The 25,628-nt window shown below is 55.2% G+C and overlaps 1 protein-coding gene across 2 annotated transcripts in view; it reads left to right on the top strand.

Annotated features, from left to right (window-relative positions):
- PRKCB (protein kinase C beta) overlaps positions 1-15,071 on the top strand; it is a gene marked incomplete at both ends in the record, with an annotated part of 136,225 nt that extends 121,154 nt beyond the window's left edge. Inside the window, one exon of one of the 2 annotated variants that reach the window (XM_082490624.1) lies at positions 14,919-15,071. In XM_082490624.1, the coding sequence (XP_082346750.1) occupies positions 14,919-15,071 (153 nt within the window). Of the gene's footprint in view, positions 1-9,128; positions 9,448-14,918 lie in introns of those variants that run through there. The other variant, XM_082490623.1, reaches the window with a different exon arrangement.
- Between the last annotated feature and the right edge of the window lie 10,557 nt (positions 15,072-25,628).

Below are 25,628 nucleotides of genomic sequence, written 5' to 3'. Positions count from 1 at the left end.
ATAACTCGCGGACGCCGTGTCTCGCTCCGACTTGCAGGGGTGGCAACACCACGCGTTTAGCTCGCGGAGTTAATTGTGTTGCAGTACTGTCTGTCTGTTATCCCAGGGGTCGGTCTTTCTGTTGTTTTTTTTTTTTTTCCTCCTTTCTTCTTAAGCTGAACGGGTCTCTCTATTTATTTATTTATTTATTTGTTTATTTATTTAATCTAAACTTTATTTCAACCCCTAGCTCAGCACCGTAGTCTGTCTGACTTGGCAATGGAGCCGTGTTTCACCCAACAGTTTCTCTCCAAGGTGAAGCGGTGGAAGGCTGGAGCCCGGCTCGGGGGCGGAGCGGGGCTCTGCCGGGAGGAGAAGCTGGCTGCTCTCCGTCGTCTCTGCCTTGCTCTGAGAGGGGTTCTGCTAGCGAGAGAGATGCTGGGCGCGCTGGGAGCAGCGAGGCTCGTGGAGCACACGGCCGTAGGGGGAGAGACGCTGCCGGCCGCGAAACTGAGGGTGGGGGCATAAGTAATCTGAAAGCTATTTGTCAAAAAAGATGAGACTGCTTGGCTGCTCCTTTGGTCCAGCCGTCTCTGCGGTGACATCTGTCCGTGTGACGCCTGTGCCGGGGCGGGGGTGCAGCCTGAGCCACGGCGTGGGTTTCATCGCCCGCTGCGTACGGGGTTTGTGCTGAAGGGCACGATCCTGCAAGCTGCGGTGCTCGGGCTGCTCCGTACGCCCCAGGCATGTCGGGTTGCTGCATCTCCCTGCCCGTGGGGTCTCTGCCCTTCCCCAGAGGTGATGCACAGGCAGCAGTGACCATGTAGACTCGGGGACAGGGACATCTCTCCCTGGATTTCTTTTTGCTGCTGTTGGGACTGGCAGGGGCACAGCTACGTCTGAGTCTCTCCGCAGCGGTCCAGGTCCTTAAGGCATGGCCTTATTCGTATGTTTGCACCTCCTGCATGCCCATTAGCTGCTGTGCCCTAGTAGGGCGCCGGTGTTTCACAGAAAACTCTGAATCCAAAGTTAAATCTGATTTACATGGCTGATACGGACTGATATTCATGCCCAGTGACCGAGGTGGGGACACTGCATGCTCTCGTAATCCATCACCCTGGATCACAAGTCGGAGTCCAGAGATGCTCCATGTGTTTAACTGAGCCTTCCCCTGCCCCACTGCCCTTAACAGCCTTGGACACGTCTGCTCTTCCTCTGCTTTACAGTAAACCCGGTCTTTTGAAGGGATCCCTTCAGTGCTTGGATAAACTCCGCTTTCAGGGAAAACGTGGAGCGGGAGTCCATGTGGTGTAGGATGCTCAGCTCCTTTAGCTCTCCTCCCTCTGAATGTCTCTCCTCTAGCAGCCTTTTCCCTTCCACAGCTCCTTGCTTGACTGATCAAATATGAACACACCGCCCGTTAGCTGGGGCTGCCAGGAGCCTCCGCAGCCCCGTCTCCCTCCCGGCATGGATGGGGAGCGGCTGCCGACCGGGAGGTCTGCTCCTCGCCCCAGGTCAGCCGGCGAAGCCCTGCGTGCGCTTGGCACCGCATATTTTAATTTCAGAGAGATAATTTTACAAAGGTAACTCCTGCGCAGCGATGCCTTTGCAGAAAGCTGTGGGGTACCGTCCTCGGAGCCTTTCACTGCAATGCCCGTGGCCCAGAGCCGCTTCTGTGCGGTGCGCTCTCAGGCTGCCCTCCGCATCAACACAGAGAAAAATGTCCCATTCTCCCTGCCTGTCTCAGAAATGTGGAGATCCGGGTTGCTGGTAAGCAGCTGATGATGCCGGCACAGAGATCTGAATCACTGCCTGCTTTCCTTTCCCCCGGAAGGAACGGGCTCTTCAAGCCATTAGACCATGTAGGAAAGGCGTTACTGGGAAGGCATTAACTTTGATATCACAGTGTAATAACGGTAAACTGTTTGGGACTGTGTGTACACGCCATGATTTGCTGGCTCCGGTGGGATCCAACCTTTGTGTAAAGGATGCTGAGACAGGAGACGGGGTGGGCTGTGAGCCCCAGCCACGGCGGGGATGCTGCTCCGCACCCGGAGCCCGTCGGGAGGGCTGAGCAGGTACCGGGGCTTCGGGGGTTTGGTCATAACCTGCAAGAGCCCCTTTCTCCTGAAATCCATAACTCCTGCTGTTTCCCACCTCTGCGTTCATTTGCTAATGAAGCTGTTGCCGCATCCCTCCTCTACGTCTGCCCTTTCTCCCTGAGCGGATCCCCCCGTGATGCTCTTTGCCACGGGTTGCGGCACAGCGTTATTTGTTGTTTGCTGGTTTACAGTCCAAAAAACAATGGAATTCCTCCAAAGGCGCTTTCTTACTGTTTTTATATTTTAAAATGTGCAAATTCTGTCCTGCTTTAAGTGTCTTATTTCTTTTAAAAATCCTTTTGATGCCGGACTTCGGAAGGGGGACGGTAAGCTGCCGTCTGTCGCATCTCACCTAACGGCTGGTGCTGGGGAAAATTCACCATTTGATAGGACAGGAAGATTAATAGAAAGGTAGGCGCAGTAGATTTAGGATTTAGGTAGGATTAAGACAACTCAGGTGCCTGCTGATAGCTGATATTTCAACAGCAGCGCATCTGTGCCGGAGAACGCTGCTCCTTTCATGCCAGCTGTGAGCGCAGATCAGAGCAGCACAGAAATGAAAATCCGGGTTTGGGCACCTTCACAATGTCCTTGGGTGGGTCACGAGGAAAGACGTTGCTTACTGCCTCCGACTTTCAGCCGTTCGTGCAGGGCTTGAGCGCCTGCCGGAGCAGGGCATTTGTGCCGGCCTGGCTCTTTACCTTGGCTTAAGTCTGTTTTTTAAATATAGATTTATATTTTTTTTTAATTAGCTTCTCTAAAGATAAGGTTACAGAGATTGTCTGCAAGCCAGAGTTTCAAAATATGGCATAATACGCAAATGTGGGCTCGCTATCTGCCCCCAAACGCCCACAGCCTCCCCACGGTCCAGCACCGCGTAGTGCCTGAGCGCTGCAGCCCCCTCGGCGCAAGTCATGGGGGGAGCAGAGCCCGGTCCAAATTGCCTTTAGCATCATGGCCACAAGTTCTGCTTCTCAGAAGGTGTCATTAAGGTGCCATTCCGGAGCAGCTTGTGTGCTGCCTCCGCACCTCTCCCCGCTGGGGTGGTCCCCATCCGCACCCGGTCTCCGCAGAAGCATCTTTGCTAGTTCTCTCTTCCGTAGCACCCCCATATTTTTTTTTTATTTTGCCACGTTTCTACGATATTTTTTTTTTTTTTTAACATCTCCGCGGGTAGTGAGCGTGGGTACAAAGCGAGGGCTCTGCTCTCCGTGCCTTCCCAGCGGCTGCGTGCCGGGAAGGGCTTCACATCACTTCCCAGAAACCTGCAGCGTTTTACACCAAGAGGAAAAGGGACGCTTCAGCCCTCAGCCTGGCGCGGGTGTTCCCTACCCGGAGCTGAAAATAAATTCCCAAGAGCTCATGTGTTGCTTTGCGCTTTGTGCTTGATTAACCTTTATCACGGAGACGGTAACGAGACAGATCAGGGTCTGGGTTGTCTTCGGTGTGCAGAGACGCGGCGGGTTTGACGTGGGGCTGTGCTTGGCTGCTCCGTGGTTTGGCTTGTGCATAACAATTCCTTTCGTGGGTCTGCCTTTACCCTGGGAAGTGTATTTACACTTGCCTGCTTTCTCTGTCTCTCGTTGAGATAATTATTGTTTTTGGTATCTAATTACTCCTTTACTTTACATAAAGCCTAGTGATTTGAGAAGTCTCCTCGTTTTGAAAGCATTGAAGTCACACGGCAGAGCACAGAATTGCTCACAACAGGACGGGGGTTGACAAAAATTGCTTTTAATCTAATAATTTCTAATTGCATTAATTAATTTTCCTCTTAACTGCATCGAATTAATTAATATTGAAATGCCATTTATAGGCCTGGATTTGTAAAGACCCCGGTTCCTCTGCATGTGCATTTTTGTAGCCTTATTTTCGGTCTTTGCAAGGTGAGTTCACGTGTTTGCATAAGTAATTTTCTAATTAGACGAGGTTTAAGGATTGAGGGGGCCTGCTGTGGGCGGGAGCGTGCCGTGGGGAGGCGGCCGAACGCATTAAGGTTAAACATCTCCTCTCGTCATGGAGACAAGGTTTGCTCTGGCAGCCTCAGGGTCCTGTAAAGGCTTTCTCTGAGATTCCCCTCTCATTATTCAGCCGATATTTTCAGTATATCGGGCAGAAACTTGGCTTTGTTCGTAGGGGAGAGATGAAAGCCAGGGTCCTCCATCAGAAAACCCTCGCAGTGACTGCTCCCAACCTTTGCCTGGAGCAAGGAGACAGGTCTCTAACCCGGAGCGGCACCAGGAAAGGCAGACTTGCCCAAGAGATGCCTGCAGTGCTGCTGGGATTGGGGCTGTGCCACTGGTTTGGGCCAAAAAAATGGGAAATGGAGGGCGTGTTCATCCCACCACTTCTCCTCGGCGCCGGGAGCGAGGGCTTCGTCGCAGCAGGAGGAGAGCCATCCTCGCCTTTTCTATGATCTTTGATTGCATCGCGGGGATCAATGGAAAATATTTTATTACGCCTTTTGTCTCTATTTGAAATCAAGCTAGAAACTGATAAAATAAAAAGGCTATCTTTTAAGCTGACAGTTTTATTTCTGCAGCTAGAAAAAAAAAAAAAAAAGTCATTCCGTGCCGGCTATAAATATTAGACAGGACACATTGGGGATTTATGTAAGATAAATTCCCACTCCCCCCCTTTCTCCAATCAGGATGGACTGATGCCTGTACATTAATATCGGACTCAAATGAGGTAGATTTTTCACGTGGCTTTAGATAAATGTAAAAATTCATGCAGCACGTCTCCCATCCTTTAATGAGGAAGTTCATTTCGGAAGCTTTAAAGACGGTGCTCCTGCCGACAGCGACTGTTTGCCGTCCGGAGCGGCGCGGATCCCCGTGGCTGTCTCTGATCATGCACATGGGCCAGACCTCGTTCCTGAAGCTCCAGCGGTGTTGGGCTTTGGCCACCGGAATAAAACTCGCCACGTTCCCAAGAGCCGGTGGCGGGGACGGCTCGGATGTGGTGTGCAGAACCGCACAGGTACATGGTCACAGCCTCTAGACCTTGGGTTTGGGCTTGGATGTGGCTCCTATAAACCCACAGACAATTTCCAGCCTTAAAGTATGTATTTTATCCACGTGAAAGTTTCGAAAGAGGAGGATACACCGATTGGTTTGCTGACCAGGACAAGTTCTTATGCATCCGAACAGAAGGTCTGCAAACTTCCCAAAGCTGGGGGTGAATTACTGTGGATAGAGGCAGCTTCTAAACTTTTCCATCCACATATTCTTGCCTTATCGCATTATGGTGAGAATTATTCCTTGCCCATATGCATCTTAAAAATATATTTGTATTTTCTATCCCAATAAGTGGAAGCATTTGGCAAGGATTGGTTTTTAGATCTTTGATGGGGTTGCTCTTGTTTGGGTTTCTTTTATTATTTTGTTTTAAGAGACAGCAGATTTCTTTAGAGCGAAAAGAAGGCTGGTGCTGTCAGACGTTTCACATGAACTGCCTTGCGTGTCTCCACCAACATCTCATGAAGCTAATAGGCAATGACAGCTATATTTTCAAAGCACTGTGAGGCTTTCACTGTATGTTGGGAGTTGATAGAATCTGCAGGTGAGCGGCTTATTAGCAGGTAAACCCCGCGATGTTACGTGGTACTGCACTGAGAACCTTAAGCACTGCAGACTTTCCCGGTAATCTTGCTCATAGTTTGTTTTATCTCGGCGCTGAGGGGGGAAAACTAGTGACAACGTGGCCTAGAAAAGCCCCCGTCTCTTTGTTTCGTGCCTTTAGCTTCCAGGCTTTGTGGAACGGGAAACTTCAATTCTGGGAATTTATTTTCTATTTTGATGTTAATGTGATGGCTTTCAGGAAGGCATTTGGCTGATGCTGACTTGTCAGACATCTAAAACGTACTTTTGCAAGACAAAAGACAAAAGCTGCACTTGTTTCCGTGGTCTGGAGCAGCGACCAGCTCTTCCCCCCCAAAAATGGATCTGCGACAGGTCAAATTCCTTACGGTGGGAATTGTCAGCTCATCTGGAGATAACCTTGCTATTCATTTTGGGACATCTGTGAACGGCGCTGCTGTCCTGCTGCTCTAGAGAGGGGGTATCTCGCAGCCTTTGAGCCCCCGGCAGAGCGTCCCCAGGAGGGGGTCTGGGGGCTCGGCCGCCCTCGCCTCCGCGCTGCTTCCCAACCGCTCCCGGCCTCGGCGGAGACAGCGGGCCGGGATCAGCCGTGAGCTGCAGAGGGGAGCGCAGGTACCGCTGGAGTAACCGAGAGGGGAAGGTCACCAGGAGGTCCCTGTTTGGCCACTTCTTCACGTGATGCAGAGCCTCCGCCTGCCCGGGAGATGGGCACGTCCCTGTTAGTTTGCACCCGCCTGCTGCTCTGGGGAATAAAGTGTTCGGAGAGAAGAAAAGATGCGGAGAATTGCCTCGGGATGGGGTCTGCACAGCAGTCAGGGATTGGCAAGGTACAAGAACTTGGGCTTTTTCTAGAGAGCAGCTAACAAGCTGGGTGTCTGCCAGTCTGCTCGCTGCGCTTGCGTCTTCATCCTCCATCTCCTTCCTGGGTTTCGGTTGGTAATTTGACCCAGGTTCTGTGTTTTCCGGTGTGGGGACCCTTTCCCGTTCTTTGGAGAGGTCATTTTCCATTCGGGTCTCTGTGCTTGAAATCAGGGGTTTCCAAAAAGTTGTTCCTGGAGGGCCACGATGCGGACGGCGTCGTGCTGGGACCAGGGCCCAGGGCAGCTGGGGCAGGGTCTCCCCCACCGACGCGGTGTTCTTCACAGGCTGCATGAAAAGGCTTCTCAGGCTCGTTTTGGAAAGCTCTTATCTTCAGTACCCTCCTGGTGACTGGTTCACGCTCTGTGTTTGCATGTTTGGTTTGGAGGGCTTTTGTTTGTCTTTCTTTGGAATCCCCCCCCCCCTTTTTTCTTTTTTTTTGCTTAACTCCTCCCCTAGGCGGCACCAATTCATTTTTTGCATCAAAATATTTGAAAAAGAGCAAACCACGCTGTAGCCTACCACACCAAGCATCTGCTCTTGCCTGGGCTCAGTGGTGGGCTCAGCCGTGGGGCCAAAGGCAGGAGCTCTGTTCACCGGGGCTGACGCTGCAGCCAGTGTGACCACAGCAGCCCAGAAGAGATGCGGGGAGGAAAAACTGTCTCCGAGGTCTGAGTGATGAGTTAGAAACTATGCTGATCTCGTGGTGATGGTCAGGAGATGCGTTTGGGAGCAGAAGCTTGGCAAATCCAGGCTAGAAATGTGGTGTAGGTTAAGACACGGCCTTACAAGATACGAGAGGTACAGTGGTGCGGAAGGATGGGCTGAGAGGCTGGAGGGGCAGCTGTGGCAGTAGCTAGAGTTAACTCAACCCAAACGTTCCCCATTGAACTTGTTTTAGAGTCTCGGGGATAGTAAGCGTCTCACTTGGTGGTGTAAGAATATAGAAGAGCTGTCAAAGGAACGTGCCATTGGAGGCTGACGGATGTTCTCATTGTCTTCCCTGAAACCTCCTCTCTGGCAGAGGAAGGAACCGGGAAATGTTGACGTTTACATGTATTTGTCTTTAATATTTTATTATATTTAGTCTGACGTTTATTAAAAATGTAAATCTGTTTCCTTAGCAAATGAAAGTGAAGTACCGAGAAAAATTGCCCCAGCACTGGAAGCAATTCTGTTCTCCACGGGGAAATGGAAGGCGAGAACTGAGGGACCGAGAGGTGCTGCCTTCTGCATCTCTTCGGAGGAAAGGGCCGGGAGAGCATCGGTTGTGTGGAGGCTCCGACAGGAGGGAGAGTTGGCCAGCCGTTAGAGCAAAGGCCTTGCGTGCCGTTCGTAGGGATGTGACATGCGTGCGATAGGCAGTAATTGAGCGCAATTTGTCGCTGCTGCAGTGACCCGCTATCCACCTGTTATTAGCTATTGCTATTATTATTATATTAAATCATCACTTGCAGCACGGGAAGTTACAGGACCCTTGTTTTTGATTGCTAAGAAAATTAAATAAGGCGTTTGGCATGTCTCCCTGCTCCCGACCTCCCCCTTTCGCTGCAGGGACGGCAGCCCAGCCAGCCGGATCCGCCGCGGCAGCCCAGCAGCCAGGGATGCTCACCCGCTCCCGCGAGCCCCTGGCGCTCTCGGCTGCTTTCCAGACCCCGTGTTCTCCTGCCCCGCAGTGCCGTGCCGGCCGGGACAGGGTCACCTGGGCTCCAGAGCTTTTGGCTTCTTCTCTCATCTGGCTTTGCCGGCCGCAGAGGGCTCGCCAGTGCTCTTGGACTCCTGCCCAGCCTGAAGTAGAGTTGTCGTTAGCTGCCTTCAGGGGCAAGAGAGGAAAACGTCGCTGTGAGGAGGGATTTTAGGGATAGCCAGCCTTGTCCAGTTGCAGCGGAGAGCTTTGGGGATGCTGTGTGGAGAGCCCGGCTGCCACGGGGCGGAATGCCGGCAGCCAGGAGCACCCCGGGTGCCCCAGCTCCCGCCTGCCTTGGCCGAGCAGCACCCCACGCACCGGCGTGGACCGTCAGGCTCTGATGGGCACGTGGGGAAGGGACAGAGGAGCCCTGGAAATTGCCAGGCACGAGTGCCTGCGTTAAGCATTCAGGCAGCGGTGGTTTACAGGAGCTCTGCGGACGGTGAGAAGCCCTCTCCTTGGGCAGGCGCAGAGAGAAGCATCTAAGCAGTCCGGGCACGATGAAAACTTCCCGCTCCCGGGGAAGGAGGGATGACCGAGGTGGTGGAGCCGCAGGGGTCTTTCAGAAGAAGCTGCCGTGCGCGTGGTGTAGCCGCAGAGAAGGTGCAGTGCTGCGCGTAGGCAGGGAACGACAGCAAGTAATTGCGCTCCCATCTCATTCCTCTCCCGCAATTACTTGCCATGGCGCAGCCGGAGGGTTCGGCCGGTCCCTGGCTGTGCCATGGGGTAACATCGCCTCGCAACTAACAAAGCTCATACATGTTTTGCACCTTTTTCTTTTCTGCCATTGCTGCACCGAGGTGAGCGGCGGCGGGCGGCGAGGCTGGGCGGGTGGCTGCGGCCGCATCCCCCGCGCTTCTTTCTCCACCCACCATACGTTCTTTTCTTCCCCTCTCATAGTGTGGACGCAATGCTGAAAACTTCGACCGGTTTTTCACTCGCCATCCACCCGTCTTAACACCTCCTGACCAGGAAGTCATCAGGAACATTGACCAGTCAGAATTCGAAGGATTTTCCTTTGTTAACTCTGAGTTTTTTAAACCTGAAGCCAAGAGCTAAGTAGCTGTGTAGATCTCATCCCTGCATCTCTATCATCCAGTCCCAACTGCTGTTGTGGTGACATTGTCCATTGCAAAACTTGCATTCATGGTTTTTCTTTAGTACTACTACTAGAGTGACCATATTTCAAAGCCAGAAGTGTCTTCACATGATTTGGGGCGTGCCTGAAGGGTGGGCGATGTGCAGGAGGCGCTGCAAATGTGCTTTAATGACATTTTATTTGTGGGAAACGGAAAGAGTTCATTGGCTAACGGAGGTAAAAGGGAGAGGTGCAGGCCATGGCAATTAGGAGAAATCTCTTCGGCATGTGCTTTGATTCCTGCTCTTCCCTAGCCTTTTAATATAATCATGAAAATTTAATGTTTAGCCGCCTTAGCCTTCGTGGCAAGCAAGCGACATTATGGATCCTTTCCCCGGTGTTAACGCGCTCCCGACAGCCGGGGTGCTGCCGGCGGAGCTTCTCGGCTCCTCCCAAACCCGAGCAGTAGCTCCGCAGAGCTGAAATGCCGATTCTGGCCTCTTTTGGAGCTCTGTCCCGCTCTTTGCTGGAACCCGCCGCAGGACCCCTTGCCGCCGTAGACTCGTACGTACGCGGCTTTGGGCAGGTGCGGTTCTCTGCGCTGGGTCTGCAGCAGCAGGGATGGGTTACCAGGGAAGGCAGGTCTGCCGTTTGCAAAGATTTCTCCTGATTGTGCAGTCTCTAAGTAGCATTTCTTAAATCAAAAGAAACATATCCAGTTGTAAATGGGCAATTTGAAAGAGCTGTCGCGGATGCTTTCAAATCCATGGTCACCCTAGTAAATACCGCACAACATCGGTTCTCATAGCAAAACTTTTTCTTTTTTTTTTTTTTTTCAAATGCCAAAGCGATTGATTGAGTTTGTTACCTGCGCTTTAAATGTGTCAAAAAATGGTATTAACACAAGTGGGATGCTATTTAACTCTGAACAGTATTGTGAATTCCGATATGAAGCTTGTAAAGAAACTTGTTTCAACTAATAGTCCTACTTTTAAAAAATGCCGCTAGATATTTAAATGGCCTAAGTTTTGTTTCTGGCATCAAAGAAAAAGTTTCAGGAAGGATGAATTTCTCTTGAAACAGTAACAATCATGCAGCTTCCTTTTATACTATTCTGCAGATGTTCGTGGGCTGTCACTGTATCAATCTGCTTTAAGTTGTAATGTGCCAATTCTATTTTTTTTTTTCCCAATACCGATTATAAAATAAAAAGTGAGAAATATTGTCAAAGAAACCTGCATGTGTTTGGCAATAATGAGTTTCTACAGTTCTGGGCTCAGGGATGCCAGGAGCGCCGAAGAGTCGGGGCTGCATCGTGCCGAGGGCTGGAAGCTGCCCCGGCCGCTCGGGGATGCCGGCTCGGGGGCACGGCGGGTCCTGCAGGCAGCAGCGCAGGCAGCAGCGCAGGCAGCAGTCCACAGCACAGCCCAGCCTCCTGCATCGCCGGCGGAGCCGTGGTCCGTTCGTCCTCTGCAGCGTTTGTCCCCAAACCGAGGTACGACGTACTGGAAGCATCTTCCGCGAGGAGAGTAAATGCCTGCGGGTCCTCTGCAGCGGCTCGTGCTGCGCAGCCGGCGACGCTGCCCGCTCCAGCATCAACAGGGAAAGGAGTTTCCCCCCGATGTCCCTTGGAGGAAAGGATGATTTGAGGTGTCAGGACGGCCCTCCCGCGGGGCGCTGCCGAGGCGAGCAGAGCTCTGCCGCTTGGGGATCTTTTTAAATGCCTTGAACGGAGACAAGTGCGGTACGCGCTTCGCGTTTCTGGAGACTGCAGAGGGAAGGCTGTCGGCGAGGCAGCGCCGTGTGTCGGTGACTCATCGCCCTGCCCGCGCGCTCTCAGAGGAGCAGTTGTTAAAAGCAATTGGCAGTTTCAGCTAAAGAGGGATTACAGGTTCCTGTTAACCTCCCTTCTCCTGAGCGCATGCAGAATTTCCCTTCTGGCTTTGGCAATCTGCTTCTGCCGAATTACTGCGGTTCTGAACTCTGCGGGATTCTTCCGAAAGGCACCCAACGGCAGCACCGACGACAACAGCTTCTCCCCGTCTTCCTCTGCCCGTGCAGCCCCGGAGCTCTGCCACGGGGAAGGGGCTCGGAGGCGGTGGCCGGGGAGGACGGCCGTCCTCATCCCCTGTGGTCCGGGAAAAATCCTGTTCTGGGCCGGACGTGCCCTGCAGGCCCACTGCCCTGGGCGTGCGGAGCCCGGGGTGCCTCTGCCATGCCGTCCCTCCCGTGCTCCGTGTCACCTCCCAGACTCAATTAGCCCTTTTGCCGGCGGCGTTTTCAGCCTTGAATTTCCCCTGCCTTCCCCACTCTCTCTGCTTACCAGATCCACGTAGCCGTTCCCTACCGGCTCCCAGGCTATTCATCATCTTTGACAGAGGCCAAATTGCCACCGATTTCAGACCAAATTCAAGGTAAGAAATCAGCAAACCCCACTTCGCCGCGCTCACGGCTGGCCTCTCCTGGTGCTGTGCTTTCCTGCCCGGCCCCCGGCGGGGTGGGAGGGGGAACCTGCCGCAGGACGCGGGGCGGGGGGGAGCTGGGCTGCCCTCAGCCCCCTCCCAGGCACGTCACAGCCTTTGCCGGAGCTTTCTGCCGCCAAAAAGCAGCGGGAGGTTTTGCTCACCCGAGGGCTCCCAGGCTGAGCCCTTGCCCTCTCTGGTGCCCTCAGCAGAGGCCACTCCGAAGGGTTGGGGGCCGTGATGGCCATTGGCACCGTCAGCAAACGCGGACATTTCATTCCCCTTTGCAGCATCCCACACAGTCCTGCTCGGGAGAAGCTCCTGGCTCGGTAGGACAGTGTTATCTTGGCACACATTGGTTCAGGTGGATGTGGCCTTCAGGAGCCATTTGGTCGGCTCAGCATCCCTCCAAGAGCAGGGCAGGAGCCTGGTGCCACCATCAGCTCCTTCCTTCGGCACGTGCTGGGACTGCAAGAGAAGAGCCCCTGTGCAACCGCTTTGAAACAGCCTCTTCGCAGCGAAGGGCAGTGCCTCTGCTCTTCCATAGCTCCACGCCGGCCCCTCTCGTCCTAGGAAGCCTTCCATCAAGGTGGGCTTACGCTTGCATTTCAACCACCTCACCCTTTGCCTGGCAGAACTCTGCACCTGAAGTCGGCTCCTTCACCCCATCTGCCCTTCCCCGCTCCTGCTCTCTGCCCCCAAATCTGCCTCTTCTTCCTCCTCTGCGTTGGGGAGAGGAGGGACGCTGCCACCTCCCGAGTGTCACTGTCCGAAAGCGAAGGCAGAGACCCAGCTCCTGCTCGGGGGCAGGCTGGGACCCGCAGGCGCCAGCAGGTTGGGACACCAGTGCCCTGAGCACCACTCTGTATTCAAAGACTCGTTGGCATGACAGCACCGCCACGTCCTGGCTCTTCTCCTGGCCTTTCTCGCTTTGCTCCTTGAGCTCCAGCCCTGTTTTTCTTCCCATCTCGCCTCCTCTCAGCTGTCCTTGGCTCTCTTTCCTCCCTGGTCTTCCTCCCCCAAGGCTGAAGCCGTCCCGACGGAATGCCTTCTGCAGCAAGTGGAGTCTCCGAGCGGCTGAGGAGGTCTTGGGCCGCTGGTGGCATCGGGGCTCGTCTCCAGAGGCTCAATCCAGCTGCGGCCGAGATGTGGTGCTCCTGGCCGGGCTGGCAGCAGGAGGGCAGGGAGGACCTGGCTCTTGGCCGTATGCTGGCCATGCTCCTGCTGGAGGTGTGAAGTTGCCGATGGCTCTGCCCCAGCGTCCCTGGACGGTGGCAGCCGGTGGGACAAGAGGTGCTGCAGTGAGGACACAGCATGTTGCCCGCTGGGTGCTCCGTCAGCACAGAGCAGCAGGGAGGATGGCCGCGGCGGGAGGGAGGAGCGGGGCAGGGGTGCAGATGGGTCTCGCGTGGTCCCTCCCTCCCGTGGCCGGTGGCACGTGTGTGTCTGGTGATGGAGCGGCAGGCGTGAGCGTGGGGGGCTCCCCCGCAGTCACCCCTCGGGGTTGTCTGCCACGAGCTGACAAAAAAAGCCAGAGTTGGAAATCTCCCGTCATAACAGAGCACAGGGAAGCTCCCGGGGCTGCGGGAGCCTCGGTGCAAAGGCAGAGTCAAAAAAAAAAAAAAAAAACCAACCAAAAAACAAACAAAAACAAAAAGACCATTTTTCAGGTTTCTGCAAGGCACCAAATTTGTGACAGGGTCCTGCCAGTGTCACCTCAGGGGAAGGTCACCTCCAGCACAGAGCTGGGGCATGGGGGTGGCTGTGCCTACCAGTAAAACAAAACAAAAAAAAAGCGGTGGAAAGCGCAGCGCTCTGCGGTGAGCCTGGTCCGGCCCCGGGGCGATGCTGCGGGTCTCCCACCCGTCGCCCCCCCGGCAGCATCCCAGCCCCGTGTCCTGCACGCAGCCTTTATGGGTTGGGAACGCGGGGAGAGGACTGCGAGTGGCTGCGCTCCCGCCTCATTCAGGATCCGACATAAAGACACGGAAGAAGGGATGGGGAAAGTCTTTTGTCCCTGCTGGCTTTATTAACGAGGTGAAGCGGAGCAGGTTCCCCGCCGGCGGGCGGCCCCGCTGCTCACGCCGCTGCCGCGCTGCGGGGAGCAGGGCATCCCTCCGCGGGCTTTCTTTGCCGATGAAGGATCCTGAGTGTTTATATTGTATCTCCAGTATTCTGGTTTCCCATTCAGCCGAGGGACCATAACCTCCCGCAGCCAGAATGTACCTTAATTGGGCAATCTCTGATACACACACATTTATAAAAACGGCCCGAGCGTTCCCGCCTGATGGGCTCTGCAGTGCCAATCGCAGGTTACCAGCGCTAACCGAGACAATAACTTTCTTTTTCTTTCTTTTTTCTTTTTTTTTTTTCTTTTTTTTTTGGGTTGGATGTAGCTGCAAAGGTGTTCTTCTTAGGAAATTCAAATGATACGAGGTTGCACAGGTGGAATTTTCATTCTTTGAGGTTTTGAACTACCGTGTATTTTCTCTATACAGCCCTGGAGCAAATCACATCCTCAAATTAGTAAAACACCGTGTTGGTTAATACCATATCATAGCATAATTTAACAAAATCAAGCTTAAAGCAAAAGGAGCTGTTACAGCTGATGGTTTTGTGCCAATTTTGGAATCGTATTGAATGTTTACTTCCATTTCGAGGCATGTTGCTTCCTCCAGGCTCCTTCCTCCTGTGTTTTGCGACTGTGTTTGCAGTGGCGGTTTGGCATGCTGAGAAACCGCTCTGTTCCTCTCTCTCGCAGCGCCCAGGAGAGGAGGGATGCTCGGCCTGGGACCGCCGCAGCCCTCCCCGACGTCCCCCTGCTCTCTCCGTGTCCCTTTGCTGTCTGGTTGTGTGTTTCAAGGTGTTAAACTGGTGTTCTTCTGCTCTTGCCCGTGGTGCGGGGTTGCTTCTACCGTACAGGGGCTGCCGCTGCCTGTCTGGGTGCGCCTTCCTCCAGCGGCAGCGGCGGCTTTAGAAACCGCTGCGGAGATCTCGAGTGCCGGGGACGAAGCCTGGGGACAGCAGAGCTCCCCTGGGGACAGCAGAGCTCTCCCGGCCACGCGCCCTCGGGTGCTGCCGCCCCTCGCTCGCTCGCTCGCTCGCGCTCCCCCCTTTGCCGGGTTTAACTCTGTGCTTTCCGTTTAACAGAAAGACAAACGAGACACTTCCAACTTCGACAAAGAGTTCACCCGGCAGCCGGTGGAGCTCACGCCCACGGACAAACTCTTCATCATGAACTTGGACCAGAACGAGTTTGCTGGATTCTCCTACACTAACCCCGAGTTTGTCATTAACGTGTAGTCGCGGCGCAGCCGCCGCCCGCCCTCTCCTCGCTGTCCGAAACTCCAGATCGCCTTGTACATACCGACACTAGTCTTCCGGGATTAGCAGTGCAGACATACATACCCTCATGCGAAACACGCCGACCGCTTGTTTTAGGAGGCCTTCCTATGTCTGTGTCACTTGCTAGCTTGGTTTCCCTAGCTGGAGATGTTTGGGGTTCGAGTTAACAGTCAGTAATACTTCTAGGAACTGTAGTTGGTGGTGACTAATAGAGTTTTTAAACAGAAATATACCAAATTGCTACAGTCTTTGTAATTTTGGAAATGGGATGCTGAGATTCCGGTGACCCTAGCTACTCACAAAGCGTTTCTGTTGAATGCTAAGCATGGTTGATATCTTTAAACCGTTGTGCTGAAGCTTGCGATGACTGTGAGCTTGTCTTAGAGGAGCCTTTTGTTCGAGACATGGATACATTTGATCAGTGTGGAAAAGTCTGCTTATAGACCTATATTTTTCAATGCGTTGTATATACCGTCCGCCTGGCTCGCCGAAGCCGTCCTCCTCCCTCGCCTCCCGCAAGCCTGCGCCTCGCCATACGGCCTTTCCTACACTCAGGCATTAAGACTCCAAACGAATCCCATGCCGGCTCTTGTAAATCGGAGCAAATCTTTTTCTAAGCGAAAGGTGGGAATTTATTTTAATTTTTTTTTTTTTTTTAACATCTGGAACAGTTTGCAGTTTTGATACACTCTATCAGCACTCGCATAAATCTTTCTCCTGTTGGTTTGGTTTTTTTTTTTTTTTTCACAGACACTGCTGAAATTTAACAGCTCTGTAAAGGATATTAATATTCTACCAAAACAAAACGCATTTATATTCTCGGTTTACAATTTACCAACTGAAAATATGCCCGCTACATAAGGGCTGTACTGAGGGCTATTTATAAAGGTAACTTTTCTACTTTACACCCTCTGCTATTATCTTAAAGGCTCAAAACCCATGAATTTTACGGGCATCTCAATTTACCTGACTTCAGCCAAAATTCCTGGGCATTTTATTCAGCAATCCAGGACCTTCTGCATCATTTCAAAAATCCTGAATGGGAAGAGGCAGTTCCAGCAGCTGTTTGTGAGGCAGAGCCGCGCCGGGGCGGGCAGGGGCAGGCAGGGGCAGGCAGGGGCAGGCAGGGGCAGGCAGGAGCTGCCCGTCGGTGGCCGGGTGGCACCTCTGGCTCGCTGTTGGATTCGCAGCAGGGTGAGCCCCGAGTGTCAGCATCCTTTGAGTCACTGGCTGTTATCCCTCTCTTATTACACGCCAGTTTGGTTGGTTTGCAAAAAAAAAAAACCAACAACCCAACCCAACCCCATGTGTATATTTTCTGAACCGCTACCAGTTCTAATGTAAATACCCATTACTCCATGCCTATAGGGGAAATGGGGGTGGAATTTTATGAATCACGAGGAATCCTATATAAAGGAAATTCTGGTTTGTAGATCTTTTATAGATATCAAACTCTACCTTTTGAAATTATTTTCTTCTTTTAATGATTCGTTGAGGGGGAAAAAAAAAAAAAAAAGGCTGCTAGCAGCTAAAGCTGATGTGCCGCCCGCCAGGGAGCGGGCGGCCGGGTGTCCTCGTCCCGTCACTAAATCGCGGGCAGGCAGTGCCCTGTGCGCGCGGGGGATGCGAGCCCGTGGTCTCGGGTCCTGACCTGGGCTGGAGGAAACAAAACCAAACCCAGAAAAACTGCAAATTGTGCCAGATTGACGAGAGGGTTTACGAGCCACGCTGCATCAGCCGAAGCCCAGGGAAGCCTCGAGCGCGGGCTAGTTTCTGATGAGCGTCCTCGTAACTCTAGCACACGTTTCAGAAGACGTCTCGCCATCCTCCGCAGACCACAGCCGATGTTCAGAGCATGTACGTTACTGTAACTTTCCAACCCGTTGCTGCGGAATTAAGTATTACTTCAGTGGTGAATGTTTTTAATTTCCGTATCTGCAGCTCTGAAGCCGCTCCCGGGGTCTGGCCAGGATGCTGCTGTGAGGTCTCCCGTGCCAAGGGGCACCCCGGGGCCGCGGGCACACGCAGGGGCTGCTGAAGGGGGGGAGGAGGGGGGGGGGGAGGAGTTACATCTTTTTCTGTTTGGGATATGTGTGTTGTGTGTTGGGGTGACACTTCTGCATGGAGCAGGCGTCGCTGAACCGCCGAGCGAGCCGGGCCGGCACGCGGCCGTGCTCAGCCGTGCCACCAGGCAGCTTGGGTGGCATCTTCGGGATCGGCAGGGTTAAGATCCACGCTCCGGCAGAGGCTTGGCAAAGGCTAGGTCCTGTTTGCAGGGCTTGTACCTTGAGCGCTTCTGACGTTGTCCATTCCGCTACTTGCAAAAGTCTTTATTTCAAGGTTTATTTCCGGATGACCTGTTTCTTCTGTGGAGAAATGTAAAACGGGATATGCCTGGCCCTGCGCAGACGTTGAGATCTGTACGAACCCTTCCAAGGAAGGGCAGAGTGACAGTGGTTGACTCACTGTTTGCTGTAATTTGATGATTTAATCTCCACTGTTGGATGGGGAAAGCGGTGCTTCAGGAAGATGCTCAGAGCTAAGAGGCTCCAGGAGAGCCTCGTTAGTCAGTCCCCGGCTGCTCTGATGCGCCGATAAAGCCCAGTAAAACGACAGGAGCGCGCTGGCAGCACGCAGTGCACCCACCGCTGCGTCCAGCAGTGCGGTGCCGGGGGGACAAGGGGACAGCGTGCGTGAGCAGGGGTGAGGCAGGAGAAGGGTGCTTGGGGGGGGGGGGGGGGGCGAGGACAGAGGAGGCATCTCAGCCTGCAGCTACGGAGGAGAGAAAAATCCCCCAGGACTTGCGGCATGCACCCTGACCGCTCGCCTGCGGGCTGGAGGGGGTTGAGCTGCGGGCACGGTGTCCCCCGCTGAGCAGCCCGGCTGCGGCACGGTGGGGTCCAGCGGTGGCAGGGTGGGACCCAGAGCCCTGCACCTCCCCAGGTGAGGCGGGAGGAGGGACCGGGGAGGCAGGATGCACAGTCACCCCACCCGCAAAGGATGGCAAGTCCTGACTCCTTCCCCCCCCCCCAAGGCTGGATTACACCTGAACGCTGCAGGTAAGTGGAGTTCAGGCTCCTCAGGTGGTTGTTAGACAATCCCCCACCCCCAGGGGCTGTGTTGGTCCCTTTGCTGCTGGTGGGCTGTGGTGGCTGCTCGGGGCAGCAGAACCTGCACGGCTCCTGCACCCAGCCGGGGCGCTGAGCAGCAGCGCGGGCTTCGCAAAGGAGGCGGCACGATGTGTGAAGAAGACACGGGGCAGGAGGGCTGAGGCTCCTGGTGGTGGAGAAATAACTGCTTGCATTTACCCACTGGCTGAGGATTTCTTTCCCAACAGTGGTGTTTGGAAGTGTGCCGGGATACCTTGGTGCAGGGGCAGATTCTGCAGGGGTGTTAGGGCTGCGAATGCCAGCGCTCCCTAAGATGATTAAGGGCTTGGAGCATCTCTCTTATGAGGAAAGGCTGAGAGAGCTGGGACTCTTTAGCCTGGAGAAGAGAAGGCTGAGGGGAGACCTTATTAATGCTTATAAGTATCTAAAGGGTGGGTTGAAGGAGGATGGAGCCAGGCTCTTTTCAGTGGTTCCCAGTGACAGGACGAGGGGCAATGGGCACAAGTTAGAACACAGGAAGTTCCGTTCAAATACACGGAAACACTTCTTTAGGGTGAGGGTGGCAGAGCACTGGCAGAGGCTGCCCAGGGAGGTGGTGGAGTGCCCTTCTCTGGAGATTTTCAAGACCCGCCTGGATGCAGTCCTGAGCAACGTGCTCTGGGCAATCCTGCTTTGGCAGGGGAGTTGGGCTGGGTGATCTCTAGAGGTCCCTTCCAACTCTGAAACTCCGTGATTCCGTGATTCCCTGGGCGTGCTCTGGTCTTTCACTTGGACACTTTGCCAAAGAAGAGGGCTTTTCTCCAGGCCTTCTACATTCCCGGTCCCAGTTTGAGCTGGGGAGCAGTGGGGAGGCTGCCGGGTGCCTGCAGCGGTGGAGCGCTGCTGGAGAGCTGCCGTGGCACACGGGGACAGTGGAGGAGCGAAGGGAACGCAAGACAGCCCGTGCGTGCTGGGGAGGGACTGCGCCGGCGCAACGCCGCTTGCACGTGGCAAGAGGGACCTGCTGCTGCTGCTCTTGTCTCCCCTGGCTGGACATCTGAGCAGCCTTCTCTTGCTAAGAGAGCCGTCACCGAAGGGGTTATTGATCCATTTAATCAAAAAAAAAAAGCAAGTTTGCGTAGTGGCCAACCCGTGTAGGTAGTCTCAAAGGCGGGAAGATGAGCGAGCGCTCTGGGCGGTAGATATGCTCTGATGATGGTGAATCCCAGGAGCTCTAATGCCGGTGAAGAGCTAGGGTGGTTTGGAGCGCAGAGGGCGAGGATCTAGCTGTTCAAAAGGCAGGGCTTACATCTGGACGGTGGAACTAACTCTCACTAACAAGTGCCGCAGCTTCTCTGCTTTTGCAGCAGCCGCTGAGCCGCTGAGCCCGCAACGGCAGAAGAAGCACCAAGCATCTTGCTCCATGCATGGAAGTGTCATCCAAGCGGTTTATTTCTGATCAGGTTCCAAGTGGCAATTAAAACAAGGAAAAAGAAAAAAAAAAAAGAAAATGTTTATTGTTGAACAGTTTGTGTTTGTGAATTTGATTTCACCTGCAAGTATTTGATGACTTTTCTACATCCTAGACTACCTGCTGTGTGTTGTCAAAAGATTCTCATAAAGACCTCCTTTTAGATGGGCATATACTCTTTATTCTATTTGCTGCATGTATGAAAAAAATAAACTATATAATTTTAAAGAAACCCTGAGAGCTTGACTTCCTTTGCCTGCGAGACTCCGGCGGCGTGCAGGGGGAGAGCCGGCGGGCCGGGCATGCCGTGGGATCCCCGGCAATCGGCAGCTGGTTCTGGCTGTCGGCCGCCTGCGTGGTCACCCGGAGGGGCCCCGCCGAGCCCCGTTACAGCAGCAAACGCTGGGATGTCACCGTTTTCCTCTAAAAGAGATGCGTATCTGTACAGCTTGGGAATATTAGCAAATGGAGCCTGTCTGGATGCGGGTCCCGGACCGCAGACCTGCAGCTGTGGCTGCCCTTAAAGATACGCTATAGACCAAAAGGGAGGGAAGGTGTTGGTTGTTTGGATCTTCAGTTAATTGCTAATTAAGGTGAGTTAATTAACACTAGAGCACAGATGCTCTTCCCACCACCCTGTGCGCGCTGGTTCCCAGTCCCTATAAGTCCCGCAGGGCTGTGGGGGTGAGCCAGCAGGCGCCGGGCAGGTCGGGTGCCGGGCGGACCCTCCGCAGGTAGTTGGCACGGTGTCACCCTGCGCGGCAGCGAGGGCGGGGGAGCGGCAGCGAGCTCGGAGGGTCGGGGCTCTGAGAATCCCCCGGCGCCTGCACGTGTTCCTGATGAGGCTGCGAAGGGTTTGCTGGCCGAGCGCAGCGTTACGCGGCTTTCCGCTGGCTTGCATGGAGCGCTGCATGGCGCAGACCTGCTCGTCTCCATCGAGGAAATCCGCTTTTTTAGGAAGTGCCCTTGTGAAAGCTGGTGAGCCTGTTAGGAAGGGCTTCTCCTTCTCCTTTTGGGGACTTCAGATAAGCCTCCAGCAAGAAGGAGTCCTTGTCTCTCCCACCTGGGGTGGCTGGTGGTCACTGGGGAGCACCCCAATTTTCATGGGGGTGGGAAAACTGCAGGGCTCGACCAGCCCCACCACTGCCCACGGCATCTCTCCTCCAGGGTGGGCAGTCCTGGTCTGTCCCTGTGCTGCCCGAGCGGCAGCCCCGGCTGCTGGCACCGCTGCCTCCCCGCCGCTCCCCAAAGCCCCCGGCCGTGGGGCAGGGTGGGCTGCGGGGCCGCGCCAGGAACGTCTCCCGTGGCCCCAGCACAGGGTTTTGGGGTGGCCATTCGAGCCCCTCCCCGGCTTTGCTGACATGCCCGTTCCCAGCATGTCGGGAACGCTTCTGAGCCTCAGCTATCCTGGCTTGTGTAAGTGAAACATTTGGTTTTGTGACACTTTCCTTAATTATGGCTGCTAATGACAAAACCATTGTGACAAATGACTCAGCTTTTGATAGTGAAGTTAATTAATTCTGAAGTTAGAGTCTCCATCGGAGTATCTGGAAAAACCCGATTAAGAAGTCTGCTTACCCAGTGTAGCAGGGGCAGCCAAAACCCAAGTCCCTACACCGCGTCAGGTAAAATCCTCCCCACCGCTGCCAGGTGCTGATCCGCTTGGAGCGAGGAGAATAGAGGCCAGACATCAGCCCAGCGTTTGCCTCCCGAGCCACCCCTCCATCCATCAAAGGCATCAGGAGGAACACAGCCTCATTAATGTTTGAATGAGTGACCAGAAGCAGCTTTGCGTGAGGCTCTGACCTTCAAGAGCCGTCTCCCTGAAGCCATCTTTCATCTCTTTCATTTGCATTACAATCCTGTTTGCCTCATTATTCGTTATCCACTTCTTCTTCAAAGAATTTAAATCAAATCAATTAAATTGCGGTGGGTCGGAGCAGCAGCAAACCTTTTATGGTGGCTCAGCATGGTCCGGCTGGACTCAGACTACAAAATATCTTTTAATCTACTGCTATTTGTTCTTTTATTACTTCTGTGGTACCACCGCCTCACGGAATCCCTTTGATAACCTCCCTCCTTTCCCACCCATCCCATGCAGCCGTGCTCCACAGTCTTTGTATGACCTTGGGGAAGGGATTCCCCCGGCTTCCCTCCCGCAGCCCGGGCTGGGGCTGTCCCCAGTGGGGCAGCTGAGATGGGGACCTGCTGAACTGCACGCAACCCCCCGTACCCACGGAGCGGCTGGGGGAACCCCGTGGCACTGGCGTGACGTTTGCTGTCCCATGTCATCCCCTTCCCTCTCCTGGACTTGTTTTGTCTACCCAGGGTATCCGTACCGAGGGGGGGGAAGCAGATGCAATGGAGGGACACGGCAGCGTGTGCAGCTGGTGCGTGCGAAAGCAGAAGTGTGGGCAAAGTAAGGTGGACTTCAGCGTGCAGCTGCCGTAGATGCGTTCACCGGGGGCTCCCGGGAGGCTGCGTGCTAGCCCATGCGTGCTGCTTGCTAGCCCACGCGTGACCACCCCGGCACTCCCTCCGCATCTTCCCAGAGAGAGGATTGAGAGTGGATTTCTGTTTCTCTCCCCTGCTACTTTTATTGCTACTAAACTGCCAAGAAGTCCGGCAGGGAGCTGCCAAGCTGGTAGGCAACCGCACCAGCTCGCACCAGGAGACCCGGCTCGTGCCACGTGCACCCGGGCTGGTGGCACGTACGACATCGCTCGCTCGTGTCACATCCAGGAGAACCTCCCTGAACTCAAGTAGCACATCACGTAAGGACACACCAGCCTTACCGCTGGAGTCCTGTTAGAGCCAGTAGATTGCAACCAGCATTTCCAAAGCATGTGCAGATATAAATAATCCCCTCGTAGGAGTGAGGAAGGATGAACACATGTGCCAGAGGCTCTGGAGTCCTTATCCCCTTGCAGCCCCCGGGAGCAGGGAAATGAAGTGAAGACTAGGCAAGGCTGGAGCTCAGCATCTCACTGCATTGCTAATGACCTAAACTCGCCTTGTATCAGAGCCTCTCTTCCTTCAAGGAAAAAACCTAATCCAGCTAGGGATTATTTCTGACTACTTACTTTCTGTCACTTTGCCAATTTAAATGCAGCAGAGCTTTCATCGCTGGATTTGGAAGGACAAAGCCTAACAGATCTCAGTTTAGGACATTTTTGCCTGCAAGGACAGCCTTTTTTTTTTTTTTTTTTTTTTTTTTTTTGCACAAGTTGTACAATCTTTGCGGCATGAGCTGGTTTCTGCTATTTGTTTCTACTTTGTCAAACTCAGACGGGTCCAGGTTGGTGAGCAGGTAGATGATGATGGATAAGGCAGTGAACAGTGAGGGGTGACGGGAGCCGGAGCTGGAGGAGCCCAGGCTGCACCGTGCAGGGCGTCAGGCTGTGACCACTGGAGCACACTGTCCTCCGGAGTCTGAGCTGCAAAGCAGCATGGCAAGGTCCCCCAATTCCTGTCGGCTGCAAATCTTAGCAAACCCCCTGCATGTCCCCTGAGGTGGCTGCTCCGGGCAGAGCTCCGGGCTCGCTCCTGGGAATTGCTACTCCATGCGACGAGCAGTAAGAGGGGTGCAGGGCTTGGCGAGGGGTGCCCCCGCCACCAACCCATACAAGGGCCAACATGGACTTTGATTCTGTTTGAGCTTGCTTTGTTAAAAGCCTAGGAAACGGTACATGTGCACTCTGCACACACCTACACACACTATGTTAAAATAACACAATTAAGGCTGCAAAATCCCCCACTCGGAATGCAATTTGCAGCCCCTTCGCTGTAGGTGTGAGATATCTTTGCTGCCTCCTCCCCGGGACGCCTGCCTCTGCGCAGGATGGGGGCCGGGCAGGGTGCTGGTGTCAGGCTGTGCCCCACGCGCTGCGGGAGCTGGGTGACAGGCGGTGGGAGCGGTGGGGGTGGCAGGACGAGGGAGCGTAATGCCATGGCTGAGGCAGCTGTCCCGGAGGCGCGTGGTCCCTCCTTGCACCTTGCCCTGAGCTACCTGTGTGGTACCCGTTGGATCACTCGGGAACAGCATCCCGGTGCAGCCATGAGTGGTGCTCACCTCGGTGTCCAGCCTGTGACGCCAAGATGTGACCTGCGAGCATCGCGTTGCCGCTGCCAGTCACAGAAACTGGGCAGCTACAACCCCTCCTCAAAAACTACACAGAAAAAAGCCCCGTGATTCAGCTCGGGTGGATGCTTCTGGCCACAACCCCTGAGTCTCCATCCTCACCCTCATCAGAGAGTGCTGTCCACCCCCCAGCCCACCGAGCACTGCAGCTCTCCGGGTGGTAAACGCTGGAGGAGCAAGAACTGGTGCTGCGCACCCGGGAGAGCCTGGGCAGACCTGCCTCTGCCTCCAGCTTGAGCGCTGAACAGGGGCAGTAATGGAGGCGAAGGTGCCTTAACGAAGCAGGGGGAACAAAGCGGGGTGATCCAGCGCCGGGCAGGCGGTACGGCGGGCGCACTGCGTGTGGCACGGTGCTGGGGAAGAAGTAGTACGGCATTGCAATCAGCGTGCCCTGCCTCACGAGTATGCGCAAAGAAGGTGGTTTAAGGTTGAGGGGGCTACTTAGTTTTCACATTTCTTAATTTCTCAGTCCCTGATTTTTTCTGTAATCTTCATAATTTTCTGTTTGCATTTTGGGAATAGATAACTAGTATTTACATGTGAGTGCATACAAATGAGAACCGTGGAAGTACACGCTATCAGGTAAATCATATGCTTTCCTATCTCACCCGTACCCCTTAAAAGGCTATTAATTTAAGAGGTGGGTATATTATAGGGCTTATTTGAAAGGTCGCATGAGTCATAAGCTCATCCAACTGGCTGCAGAAATGTTTTTGAGAGAGATGAGGAGACAGCAGAGAGGCGCGGAGAGAGGGAGTGAGGGTTTTAACTGGTGGCAAACAATTAAGGAGCGTGATGTGGAAAACATCCCAAGGTACAGCGTCTGTTCGTCTGTTTGCTGGCACCTGCGTTGGCTTTGCTCTGTCACTGCACTCGGGCAGGTGATAAAGACGGGTCCCCTCGGGAAAGGCAGTGCCCGTGGGCAGGGCACGGGCAGGCTCCCTGGGCCGGTGCTGGGGCATCCCCCGGTGCCGCTGCTGCTGTGCCCGCCCCGGGGGGGTCTGCGGGTGCCCGGGGCTGTGTCGGTGCGCGGCCCCGAGCCCCCCGCAGCCAGCCGGTGCTCGGACCCCACTACCGGGGGCAGCAGCTCCAGTGCCGGGGCGGACCGCGCTCCAGGGCTCCCGGACGAGGCCGGGGCGGGGGGGGTGGGAGCCGAGCTGCCCCGTAGCGGGGAGGGGGGGGGGCGCTGGGGGCGGGTGTCTGCCCGGCACCACCGGGGCGGTGCCGGCACCCCGGCTGGGGTCCCCCGGAGCAGTCAGAGTCCCGATCCCAGCACCCCGGGGTGGGCTCCCCCGCCGGTCTCGGTCCCCCACCCGCGGCAGTCGCCGCCTGGTCCCAACATCTCAGGGTGGGCTCCCCGTCCCGGTCCCCCTCCCTCCCCCCGCTTCCCTCTCCTCCTCTCCTCCCCCCGCCCCCCTCCCGCCGAGCCGGTCCCCATCCCCGGGCGGTGCCCCCGCCGCCGGCCAGGCGGGGGGGGGGGCGGTTTCCAAGCGGCGCGGCCCCCCGCGGCCCGCCCTCCGCTGCCCCCCGCCCCCGCCGCCCCCCGCGGCTGCCTTGGCCGGGCGGCGCGGGGGAGGCGCCGGGAGAGGCGCCGCGCTCCCGCCGCGGGCGCACGGCGGAGCCGCTCCGCGCCCCGCGCCGCCGCTGGGGCCATGCCGGCCGGGCGCCCGGGGGCTCGGCGGCCCCGCTCAGCGCCGCCGGGGGGGCCCGGCTCGCCGCGGGCCGCGGGGGCATGAGGCGCCGAGCGCGGAGCGCGGCGGCGGGCGGCGGCGCCGGCCCTTCCCCTGCGAGCCGCCGCCGTAGGATGAAGCAGC

The sequence above is a fragment of the Vanellus vanellus genome, assembly GCF_965231255.1.
Source record: "Vanellus vanellus genome assembly, chromosome: 14".
NCBI classification, from domain to species: Eukaryota; Metazoa; Chordata; class Aves; order Charadriiformes; family Charadriidae; genus Vanellus; species Vanellus vanellus.
This window is presented reverse-complemented; position numbering and strand designations above follow the sequence as displayed.